We start from the raw sequence: 13249 nt of genomic DNA, 5'->3' as shown, positions 1-13249 counted from the left end.
TGTAGTATGGCGCACACTGTCATGCACGAAATGTGCTGTGTTTACCGAAATGCTTCATAAAGCAAATGCACTGTGCTCATTCGAAACCAGGAGTAGTTTTACTACTAGGATTCCAGTTTTGTGTATCCCACAGGTGTGGGTAAAGTGGTAGTAGAAGAAGAAGAAGAAGATTTTAATGTTGTACGCAACTCGAGTGTGTTCAGGACATCTTAGCGTATAATAATAATAATAATAATAATAATAATAATAATAATAATAATAATAATAATAATAATAATAATAATAATAATAATAAAGACGCTGCGTTATCCGGGGTTAATGATTAGATGGTGCTCTATGATACGCCATTACTAGCAAGGTTGAATGCGAGCCCAAGATTATCAAGCAAGACAGCTTGGTCGGATACACTCTGCATAGGCAGACGCAGAACTTGCTCACGACTGGAAGATTTCTGTGTGCATTTTACGGTAGGCTTTCACTAGGAGGAATAAACACGCTAAGGATCGATTTTTGTTTCAGAACACTATGTTCTCTTACAATTTCCGTAACTTATTTTCAGAGAACCTATATATAAGCTTAACGGACAACATTTAGTCACCCCTGAATAAACCATTACAAGCATCATACCGTGTAACTCCGCCTCTGGACTTGATAACCGCCTGGACTCGGTTAGGAAGTGAGTCTATAAGTTTGTGCATGTACGCCGCATCCAGGTTAAGCCACTCGCCGAGGATTTGATCGCGTAATTCCATCAAATTGCGGGGATGCTGATGTCAGCATTTTACCCGCTATTCCAACATGTCCCATAGATTTTCAATGGGGTTCAAGTCAGGTAATCTAGCTGGCCAATCGAGATGCAATAGGCCGGGGAGTCACATATGCACCCAGCCCGAAAAACTTTGCTGTTGTCAACTTGAAAAATCAGAGTATCAATAGCATACTCATCATGCAGATGGTAACTGAAAAGCAATACCTGATCACCCAGAATGTTTAAATAAACATGCTGATTTATGTTAATGGTTACTTCAGTGAGCGAGGCTAATCCATGATACGAAAAACACCCCCAAAATATCACAGACCCACCTGCGCCGTGAATCTGACCTTGCACACATCCAGGATTAAATGCTTCATTTGGCCTTCGGTGCATTCGACTATGTGCGTCATTGGAATACGTGAAAAACCGTGATCCGTCAGTCCACATTACGTTCCGTCAGTCAGCTACTGTCCATGATTGAAGACGCGCAGTTTTATGTGCCTGTGTGAGCAGTGGCCTCTTGCTTGATGACCGACTCCAAATGTTCATTGGATGCAGTTTCCGTCGCAATGTTCTCTCGCTAACAGCTTGGGATGGATCTTAATTCACTGACTGCAGGAATTTATGTCGGGTTTGGAAGCGATTTTGATTCACAAGTCGTGAAACGCGCCTCCGATCCCTCTCAGCTAGGATCTTTTTCCGACCACAATTCTGACGTCGTGTTTCGTGTCCACGTGTAGTACACCACTGCTCGTAGACAAATTGAACAGTCCACTGCGAAACACCAACAAATCCAGCAACTTCACGCACCGTATGGCCATGGGCACAGCCAAACACGATTGCCCCATGTTTCCACTCTGTCACATCCTTACATCTACCCATATTGACGTACACTGTCCGCTTGAAACATCAGTGTCTCACTGATCGCTACCGCCCTATGCTCACGTAGAGGTAGTGTGCGTGCTGCGCACTAGGGTGACTACTTTTTTTGTCCTGTGAGCTCATATAAGAGAGAGAGGTCATCAGGTATCCAAAAATATTCGTGTCTCCGGGACGAAAAGTGAAATTTTCAAACGTTAGGAGTTGGTAAGCCTGTGTGGATGACGTCAGGCATTGACATTCCAGTTAACCGTCAGTCAGTGCAGAGTTGTCAGTCGTATCGGTCGTGCCGAGTGTAGTTCTGTAGGAACTACAATACTGAAGTGAACATCTCAATGTCCGATGATGTTTTACGACCGTGTTTACTTTATGAGTTCAGCAGAAGCTGCTGGAAAGATATCATCCGCGTTTGAAGAGGCATCAGCTAGTGAGCGTACAGCGCGTAAGTGGTTCACTCAGTTTGCCTCGGGTGACGAGAGCCTGGAGCTATCTCCTGCTGAAGGAGAACATCGAGTGTGATCCACATCAAACGTGCAAGGAACTTACGCAAGGGTTTATAGTCTCGGAGGAAACCATTCGATTGCATCGGCACAACCTTGGAAAGACTTGGAAGCTCAGTAAGTGGGTTCTTCACGTTTGACAGCGGAAACCAAACTCCAGCAGCTCAACATTTGCTCTTCATTGTTGCCTCGTCACAAGAAAGCCCCATTCCTGGACCGGATATTGACACGCTACAAGAGATGGGAGTTATACATTAACCGCAAAAGAAAACATCATTGGTCGTCCCCTGGTTCTGTTGCATTTGTCCCCAAACAAAACATCATTCATCAACAGAAGGTACTGCTCTATGTTTGGTGAACCAGCGGTGGTATTGTGCATTTTTAATGCCTGGAGCGTGGCAAAACCATCATAATCCAGGTGTGCTCGTCCCAGTTGCAATGGTTAGCGTCAGAAGCAGCCAGCACTAGTCAATAAGAAAGAAGTGATCTTCTTCAAGACAACGCTAGACCACATGTGGAGAAAGCAACCAAGGTGGTAATTAACACACTTCGTTGTGAAGTTCTACCTAATCCTCCTTACTGTCCGGACATCGCCCCATCACATTTTCACTTGTTTTTGTTTATGAATAGCCATTTGCGTGAGCAACAGTTCCAAAACCTCGATGATGTCTCGCAGACCACAGACAATTTTTCTGCTTCTAGGAACAAGAACTTTTACAGACACGGGATTTAGAAGCCGAAGGAGATAATTTTGCTGAATAAATTGCATTTGGAAGAAATTACCGGGTCGTTATTTCTCAGTGAAAAATACGATACGAAAGGTTTTTGGACATAATTACAAATTGGTACCAGAGTACTTATTTAGTACTTATTAGTACCGTCTTCCCACGTTTCATCTTCTAGAACTGAACAAAGTTATAATTGTTAGTCGTTAGGCTGAATGGTGGCGCTCTTCTTGTTCACCACTTGTACGGCAGCAACATACGTGATTTTGTAGAGATGTTATAAGTAGTATAATTGGACAGTTCGGCCGCCACCTCCACCTCAGGCTCCCAGTGGCCACCTCCACCTCCACCTCAGCCAGAGGCCTCCCAGATGCCTCCTCCACCTCCACCTCAGCCAGAGGCCTCCCAGAGGTCTCCTCCACCTCCCGCGGGAAATTTGAATTTGTAAACAAAGCCACGTGCTTTTTGACAGCTGTCATCGACAACAACGCATCGCTAACCTCAGTACTGCTATCTTGACGGGCCTAAACCTCAGTAGTGCCAACTTAACCTAACTAGCGCGAGGTAAACAAAGCCACGTGCTTTTTGACAGCTCTCATCAACAACAACGCATCGCTAACCTCAGTACTGCTATCTTGACGGGCCTAAACCTCAGTAGTGCCAACTTAACCTAACTAGCATGAGGTAAACAAAGCCACGTGTTTTTTGACAGCCACGTGCTTTTTGACAGATTTGTAAACAAAGCCACGTGCTTTTTGACAGACAACAACGCATCGCTAACCTCAGTACTACCATCTTGACGGGCCTAAACCTCAGTAGTAGCAACTTAACCTAACTAGCGCGAGATAAACAAAGCCACGTGCTTTTTGACAGCCACGTGCTTTTTTGACAGCTGTCATCCGCCATCTTTAAACTACAGAGCACCGTGCTGCCCTCTTTCGTCACCTGTCATCGGCAGTGCTGCCATCTTGACGGGCCTAAACCTTAGTGCTACCAACTTAACCTCACTAGCTCGAGATAAACAAATCCACGTGCTTTTTGACAGCTACGTGCTTTTTTGATAGCTGTCATCCGCCATCTTTAATCTATAGAGTACAGTGCTGCCCTCTTTAGCTACTTACCTTTGAAATGTGGTGGCGGATAATTTGAAAAATGCTTTTCGACAAGCAGCCATCTTTAATCCAGAGAGAACAGTGCTGCCCTCTATGTGGTGGTGGCAAATTGAAAAATTCCACATGCTCTTGTTTGAAAACAAACTCACGTGCTTTTTTGACAGCTGTCATCTGCCATCTTTAATCTATAGAGCACAGTGCTGCCCTCTTTAGTTTGAAATGTGGTGGTGGTAAATTCCACGTGCTCTTGTTTGGAAACAAAGCCACGTGCAGCTGTCATCCGCCATCTTTAATCAACAGAGCACTGTGCTACTATCATGCGGGCAATTTCATCACCTGTCATCCGCCATCTTTAATCCACAGAACACCGTGCTGCCCTCTTTATGGCTACTACCTTAAGCACGTAGTAGCGGACAATTTGAAAAGTTCTGTTAGCTATCATCCGCCATCTTTAATCAAGAGAGCACCGTGCTGCCATCTTTAGCTAGATACCTTTGAAATGTGGTGGCGGCAAATTGAAAAATTCCACGTGCTCTTGTTTGGAAACAAACTCACGTGCTTTTTCGACAGCTACCATCCGCCATCTTTAATACAGAGAGCACCGTGCTGCCCTCTTTATCGTAGTAGATGTAAATTCGTCACCTGTCATCCGCAGTGCTGCCATCTTTAGCTAGATACCTTTGAAATGTGGTGGCGGATAATTTAAAAAGAAAAATTCTACAGCAGCCCTCTCTCGACGCTAATTGCATAAGATGGCGGCTATACATGACTCCTTAAGGGTGCTTACGCAAGATGGCTGCTATACACAGGTTCTTATGAGACGCCCTTGGGATGCTTGCGCAAGATGGCAGTTATACATGGCTCCTTATGAGATACCCTAGGGATGCTTGCGCAAGATAGCGGCTGATCTTATGGGACGGCTTAAGGGTCCTTGGACAAGATGGCTTGAGACGCCCTACCTGCACTACCAAGCACCACAGAAACACGCAATTGTGATTACATCCCTTCATATAGGGTTGGCATGAGGAAGGGCATCCGGGTGTAAAACAAGGCCAAATCCAGATGTGCTACGCAATTCGCACCCACGACCCCACTGGTGTGGGAAAAGCGGGAGACGAAGAAGAAGAAGAAGAAGAAGAAGACTGACCTGAAATAAGACTTGCCCGGGCCGCCGACTGTCGGTACTGCGTCTCCAGGTACTTGGGCATGAATATCCAATAGCCGATGTACCCGAACATGAAGCACACACCGCTGCACGTGTTGAGCACCAGCACTTTGTTCTTCACCAGTTTGGCGAACGTCATTTTGAAATCTGCAACAAGAGAGAGAGAGAGAGAGAGAGAGAGAGAGAGAGAGAGAGGTTTCTTCTTTTCCTTGCATTCCCGAAATAATGGAGACGAAAAATTAAATGAGTTCCTTTGAAGATTTCAAATCCATTTCCTTCATAATGTTCAACTGCAATTTTTTGAAAATTTGTAACTTTGTAGGTGATACATGTTTAAAAATCTTCAGGCAAGCACCTCACTGTTGAAAACATCCTAGGAATATTAGCTACGAATTTTAGCTAAAAAAAAATATAATAAAGTATCAGAATATTTTTTATTCCTAAAAATTAAAATCATTTTCTTAATCATCGTTATCCGGTCGATTAAATTAGCAGTTTGCCTTTTGCTACCACTATCAGGATGTTAATGTTTGGTTGGAAGGAGAAAAATTGACTCAAGTAAATCAGTTCAGTTATTTGGGAAGCATCATTACATCTGATGGGAGGGGCGGAAAGAACGTCCGTTCTCGAATATCCCAGGCTAAAGAAGCTTTCAATAAAAAAAGAAGCCTGTTGACCTCCAAGCCAGTAAGAAAGCATTTCATTAAGAGCTTCATTTGGAGCATTGTGTCCTATGGCTGTGAAACCTGGACTCTATTACAGGTTGATAAGAAAAGAATAAATGCATTCGAAATGTGGTGCTGGCGTCGAATGTTAGGAATTCCCTGGACTCACAGGCTAACAAATGAGGACGTTCTCAAGAGAACTGAAGAAACCATCAGTCTAGAGAAAATGATCGCGAAAAGAAGATGTAGTTGGACAGGTCATTTACTCCGGCATTCATCATGGTGCACCACACTGCTTGAAGGTGAACTGGAAGGAAAGACTAGAAGAGGACGACCAAGAGCAGGGTTCCTTAATGGCATTAAAGGGCGACGTCCATATCAACTAATCAAGCAGCTGGCTCAGGATAGAAGGTCGTTGGACGAGGACAGTCATGCTACCCACCAATCATCAGGTTGAGGAGAATGAGAGAGATCAGCGCTGATGTGAGTCAATGCAGCGTTTCACTTAAGCTCTTATAACTACATTCGGTGTGGACATGTTTCAGAAATCAAAACAACGCCTGAGGCATTATGTAAATAAGTTAATTTGGCTAGGATTTGAATAAAAAGGAAAACGAGTAAATAAACAAGCGATTTAGGACAAGAAAGACCAAAACTCACAAGGGAACCTCACAAGTATTTCCTTCAAACTCGGGGAGGGCCAGCGGTTTTAGGCTGGGGTTTTTTTTTCGAAAATATATTTAGACTGGAAGTGATTTTCGAAATTTGTGAACTTTCTTAAGGCACACAAAATATTGTATCGATAACGTGGAAATGTGGTGTTACAGAAGGATGCTGAAGGTGAGATGGATAGATCGAATCACGAATGAAGAGATACTGAATCGAATTGGTGAGAGGAGATCGATTTGGCTAAATTTGACAAGAAAAAGAGATAGAATGATAGGACACATCTTAAGACACCCAGGACTTGTTCAGTTAGTTTTTGCAGGAAGTGTAGGTGGTAAGAACGGTAGGGGTAGACCAAGGTATGAATATGACAAGCAGATTAGAGCAGATGTAGGATGCAGCAGTTACGTAGAAATGAAAAGGTTAGCACATGATAGGGTGGCATGGAGATCTGCATCAAACCAGTCTATGGACTGATGACTCAAACAACAACACAACGTGCAACAATACCTGCTGCCAATTTGTTAAATTTTCAACGGGTATTCTCTGAAACAGATCAGTGAAAGGACGCTAAGACCCTCATTTACTCACCCTCATAAAAGTAAAAATCCAACACAGTCCCTGTAACAGTACAAAGTCTCGTTGATCATGCGCAACAGGTGGTGGTGGTGATTATTGTTTTGTTGTTTTTGCTAGTTGACTTACGTCGCACCGACACAGATAGGTCTTATGGCGACGATGGGACAGGAAAGGCCTAGGAATGGGAAGGAATCGGCCGTGGTCTTAATTAAGGTACAAGCCCAGCACTTGCCTGGTGTGAAAATGGGAAACCACGGAAAACCATCTTCAGAGCTGCCAACAGTGGGGTTCGAACCCACTATCTCCCGGATGCGAGCTCACAGCTGCGCGCTCCTAACCGCACGGCCAACTCGCCCGGTGATTATTGTTTTAAGAGGAAGTACAACTAGGCAACCATCCTCTATATAACACTAATCAGAGAGAAAAACTGGGAGGGGTTCGACACTTCGAAAAATGAAGGTATCGGCCAAAGAACGAGAAGGGCCACGAAGGGCGTGAAAATGAAAGACTCCCTAGCCCTCGCAAACCTAATAGCGTCGGGGTCGGAAAAGAACAAGAGTTGACCAAGGGAGGTCGGATAGGATAGATGAAAGTGAGGAGCCTGGCACAAGTAAGTGGTAGCAATGCCAGGGCTCAGCTAAGGGTCCCGTGGTCGCCAAGCCCCTGGGGGGCCCCTTTAAGTCGCCTCTTACGACGGTTAGCGGATACCGTGGGTGTTATTCTACCGCCCCCACCGACAAGGGGATCGTGCGCAACACATACTCCCCTCCTCTATTAAGACAACAGTCTCGACGCGATATCCACTTATACAAGTCGCTCTGGAGGCGAAATAGGGGTGACTGCGTCTGCCGAGGCCAGATCAGGCGAGGCGAGTAGGGTGGATAGGGAGGTACATATTTTCTCTTCGGGTTCGTGTACAATTCACGAATCAACATCGTTAACTGGTGAGGTATGTCTTGTAACCTCTCAAGGAGCTATTTATCTACAAGTCTGGCTTTTCTACAAAATGTCTCAAGACTACCAACGGTTCTCCGTTTGATCCTCAGACAGGAATTCATGGTACACAATACCGTCGACAAGATTTTCATCTTCAACTTCACCTGCCATGCTTTCTTCGGCCTCAGCGGTTTAAAAGAAAAGCCATTGCTCGTAATATTGAGACATCTCGACAATCACGGCATCTACTCTACAAACTCGCAAATTAACAGATTATGTATGGGCAATAACTACCGTAATAGTTTCACAAGCGGAGCGCCACTTACTGGAAACGGGTACTACTTCGCATTTGGAGGGTATTTTCAAAGTTTATTTTTTATTTTTTGAACAAGCTTCTTATTGTGTGATATGACGTCCATCTGCAGCCATACAAACCAATATCCTTTCTTACCTTTAAATGACTTCTGCCTTTGTATTCTGGGCTTGGAACTCTCTGCCTTCCTCTGCGCTGCTCGGGGGAGATGTTTGGGGAACAACAGCATGATCGCCGCAAGACAGCAGCTGACTGTTCCGAGCGGGGCCCAGCCTGGAACAGAACACCAGTATTCTTATGTACACCATATGATGAAAAGATCGATTTAATTATTCTTTTGTAGCGGTATAATTTATTGGGACTGTGTGGAATTACCGCTACACCTGAAAATTTAAAAGAAGAAAGGAAACTACCGGTATCTCTTAACTTTGCGCCATGTAATACAACACAGCAATTGGCCGTAAATAGTTAATTGTTATGAATTTAAAAACCTGATGGGAGCAAATTGTGAATAACGGTGGGATATTTCCTCACCATTGGATCTTTGGTGAAACTTTGTTGTTATGAAATCGGTATTGTTTGGCTCGCCAACTGATTGTCAACTGTTTTCCCAGCGTGCTCTGGTGACAGCCGCTGGAACCGTTGTTGTTGTGCGGCAGCTTAACTACTAGCAAGATGTTTGTGGTGTGGGCTCCTGGTACTTCGGCCTGTAGGGAGGCTGTGAGTGATTTCAAACCACCCTAGCGTGTGCTTTCTGTCCGGCGTTACATTAACTTTAGCGGTGGATTGTAAAAATTTAACTGTGTGTAAAGTTTTTTTAAAAAGTTAGGTATTATGTGACCTCTTCTCTTCGCCGTCGGAGCATGCCGGATACCGTGGGAATATTGCTGTCACAGTTGTAGGTTTGTGAAGTATTTACCTTATGAATCACTTTGGTAAGTCCAACTTCATATAACCTATATAGGCTACTCTCTCGGCGAGATTGTAGTGCGTCGCTTCGTTCAAGCTTACTGGTGAACGAATCCAATATGTCGGCTCGGCATGTAATATTACCTCTGTTTTTCGCTTGACGCCTTCCAACACTGTAAAGTTAAATGAAGTGAACATTTTTATTACTGAAATTGTGTAACTAGAACCGCTGTTGTAACTGTTAGCATGTGGTTTTCAATGATCTGCCCTTTTAACAGGACCTGTGGTAAATTAAATTGCTGTATCTGAGGTTATTAATTTAAATCCTTCCCTGTGGAAAAAAAGAAACTGAAATTTTTTCTACAAACTGTGTAGCCTGTATGTGTAGTTAGCCACCTAAAGGCGTCTGAATATTTAAATAATTACTGTAACGGTTTGTAATTTCTACAGCCGAGTGAATGCTGAAGTGTACGTTAGGTTTAATTTTATCCAATTTTCCTTTCCCTTTTCGATTTTTGTAATTATTATTATTATTATTATTATTATTATTATTATTATTATTATTATTATTATTATTATTATTTTCCTTCCTCTCGTTTTGATTGTTGGCTAATGTTTCTGAAGCTACCCTCCATTTTATTGCATTGTTGTGGAATGCTTCCTTCTTTTGTTATCTTGATAACGGTTCTGATTAGCGCGCATTGTCGCGGTGTGAGTCGATGTTGTGAATATGCAATGTGATGTCCGGATGCTGGTTGCTGGGTGATGATTCGATGCTGTTGGTGTGATGAACTGGGTCACGGAAAAGTGTTTATTTCTTTTAATACTATTGTTTAACCGTATGGTTGGTTCTCAAGGTTAACATTCATTTATTTTGACATGGGCTCTTCACCTTATTCAAATTTGGCTTACCTTTATGTTACTTCTTGATATTTTCGTTCGGATTTGGGGACGCGGATAGATTGTTTCCTTTAAAATACTTCCGTGATCACTAAAGCATTTTAAACCATGTTGTAATTATGTATGGTAGTTGGGCCTGTTGGCTTTTAATTATTTTCTAAGAATTTGGTAAAGGTCTAGTGAATGGGTAAATTGTAGGGACGGCTGCACCCATGAAGGTGCACATAAATTATAAATTTTAATGAGTACTCACTATAGTAGGGCCCACGAGAGTTGAAGTCTGACAGGTGAGCAGCGAAAGCTGTAACTACGAAGTACGCTGCGTTGTCATAGTTACCTCCATTTGCGGCCTACCACCCTTTCAGACAGGCTGAGTGTTTAATAAAACATGTAGGCCTAGGCCTAATACAATTCATTTACCCTTGACCGGTTCCTAAGCTAGTGTTAATAATTCCAGCATTTAAGACAGAACACGACATTATCGATATATATAAAAGATTTCATAGTCACTAACAAAATCATCAGTTTCTGACAATAACCTCAACAAATGCACATGTTAATCACAGAATAGAATAACACTACCCACATTGATAGTTTTTTTTATTATTTAACTCGGATTGTTAACGGTACCTGTACAATTCAGGAATAAACTACGGTATAATAAACACAATAGGAAGACGATACTTCATCGAGAAAAGAAATCAGTCAGAATATGAACGACAAAAGTGACTGAGAGCAAGCCAATCCACGTGATGATAGCGTCCTAAAATGTTGCAACTCTGTTATCGTTGCCATAGCAACAGACCATTTTCGGGCAGCGTTAGTCAACTTTTTCTCGCCGGTGGCGCTAAACGTCAGACTTCAACTCTCGTGGGCCCTACTGTATATCCTCTTTGAAAAAGACAATGTACCGAGCTCGGACAATAACATTATAATGAGGTTCTATTGAAATTTCAACTTGGGTTTAATTAAAGAAAAGCATTTCTTGTAGTCTGTTCATTGGTTGAGTTTGAAGACTTCCAGCTTGTGACCACGCTTTTAGTGGTAGCTCTCCTTTTTTTAAAATGAACCTTGTTGGTAGCTAGTTAATTGGTGTTCTATATTTTACTTCTCGACTTTAAAGTGTATTAAATTTCGGTCCTTAAGTGTGATGGTGAGTGTTATTGTAAATGAATTGCTCTATCCTTTGACCCTTTTTTTCCACCCTCTGTTATGGTCCTTGACCTATTGGCATTGCCCAGATTCCATCGCTTCCCAGTCCTTTGTTTGTGTTTTTATCGAGGCCTTTCCTAAGTAGTTGGCGTGATTTCACGCTGGGATTGCCTCTAATCTCTTGGTGGTTGTGCTAGCAATCGAAGACCTGGGCTGCGGTGTTGTGTCGCTAGTTGTTTGATTGCCCTTTTCTTCGATTGTTGGTATACCACACTTTGGATCTAAACAATTCGCCACGCTCGGAATGATTTCAGCAAACGTCGGACGTATGGGATTGACGGAGTGCCACTTCCATTTGACAGAACAGCGACTCCTTGGAAATAACCTCGCAAAGGAATTGGGTACTATCAATATTAATGGAGCTTGTGGAAGAAAGAAAGTAGAACTGATCTAAGTAACACATTAGTTTGTTTCTTTTAGGCACGTAAATGAACGAATAGTACACCATCTAGATATATTTAGCGACTGGGTGAATTAGGACGAGAAGAGTCTCAGTGTATTCACCCTGTGAGGATGCAGTTGAGAATGAAGTTGTCAAGAAGTTTTTTGAAAGTCTGACTGACACTGTAGTAAGGGTCAACGTCAAGTATAGGACAGTGGTAATGTGTGACCAGTGCGAGGATTGGAAATAGAACTGAAGGTTATGGGAAGATGATGGTTAAATGTGGGGAAGATACGGAAGCTAACATGAATGGCAAGTACCTAGAGCTAGTATAGTTTTAGCAGTTGGAAACTCATACAAGCATGAGGCTTGAGTCTTTCGCAATGGGTCGGAGTTTACATCCAGAGTCGATAAGAGTGATATCATCTTCTTGGCTAGAATATCTTTCTAAGGATTTCCCATAATTGATATTTATTTTAGAGATCAAAGGACCGATTGGTTTAAACAATTCCAACTTCAAATTTTAGGGCCCTCCTTTACCATGCTTTTCACTCGGGATTCGGATAATTTTCTTATGACAGTGTAAGGTGTCAATTGTTCTATGTTTAGAATTCCCAACCACCTCCTTATGCCTTTTTATTTTGGAGTTATTAATCGAAAACAAAATCCTGCTCCTCAAATTCATCATTTTTAAAGCCTTCCAGACTCTGTTAGTCCCCCTATTTAACATGTGTCATATTTTCTTCCATATCCTATATTTCCATTCCGATCAGACCTTTACTTCTGGAGCTACAAGTTCCGGTGTGAGGATATGATATCGTTGCCCTAAGGTTGGAACGTTTTGTACGATGGTTTTTATGGATGTTGTCACATCAAAATCCAGCGTTCAAATGCTCTCAGTGTTGTATGTCCGGCGCTCCCTTTCTCGCTCCACCAGCCAGCTGCACGCGCGCCTGTGTATCATTCTGCTAGCTTCGACGCGCAGCCCTCAGTGCGCGTGCCTGACCATCGAGTGTACTATAAATAGGAGCTCCCTGCCTGCTCACTTGCCCACTTGCCCCGGTGTCCAGCTCCAGAATACACCCTACGTCGAGCACGGAGGCTACTCCTCTTGAAAATGTGCTTCGACCAGGTGGACTGAATTTCTGGCAGTACGAGGTTTCACCTCTGGTCACCGCTCCCTTTCCTGTTTCCGCTGCCTATGTTCCGTAATTCTTTTACAAGGCATTTTCATTCCCTAATTTATGCAAGCTCCCTTAGTTTCGCTAGGTGGAATTTCTTCAATCAATTGAACTTGCTTTTTAGGAATTCAGGCACTTCAACAAACAAGGACTCTCAAAGACATTTATGTTAGTGTGCCAGATAGTTCTCGACTATCATCGTGTCAATTCACAAAGACTATCTTTTCAAGATAGAAGTGTATATAAAGACTGTAAACCTGTACATATTGTATAAAGACAGACTTTTCTCAAGATTCAATATTCCTTTTTGCTTCAAAATAAATTTCAGTTATTTGTGTAAATTTCATAAAGTGAAGCAATAAAAGTTGTGT

The 13249-nt window shown here is 42.8% G+C and overlaps 1 protein-coding gene across 2 annotated transcripts in view; it reads right to left on the bottom strand.

Annotated features, from left to right (window-relative positions):
• Window positions 1-13249, bottom strand: part of LOC136882274 (solute carrier organic anion transporter family member 74D) — a 58626-nt gene that overhangs the window by 24933 nt on the left and 20444 nt on the right. For both annotated transcript variants that reach the window (XM_068229543.1, XM_068229542.1), the window contains exons 6-7: window positions 8433-8567; window positions 5118-5282 (exon numbers count right to left, since the gene is read on the bottom strand). In XM_068229543.1, the coding sequence (XP_068085644.1) occupies window positions 5118-5282; window positions 8433-8567 (300 nt within the window). The remainder of the gene's footprint in view (window positions 1-5117; window positions 5283-8432; window positions 8568-13249) is intronic.

Source organism: Anabrus simplex, chromosome 10 (genome assembly GCF_040414725.1).
Source record: "Anabrus simplex isolate iqAnaSimp1 chromosome 10, ASM4041472v1, whole genome shotgun sequence".
NCBI lineage: Eukaryota > Metazoa > Arthropoda > Insecta > Orthoptera > Tettigoniidae > Anabrus > Anabrus simplex.
This window is presented reverse-complemented; position numbering and strand designations above follow the sequence as displayed.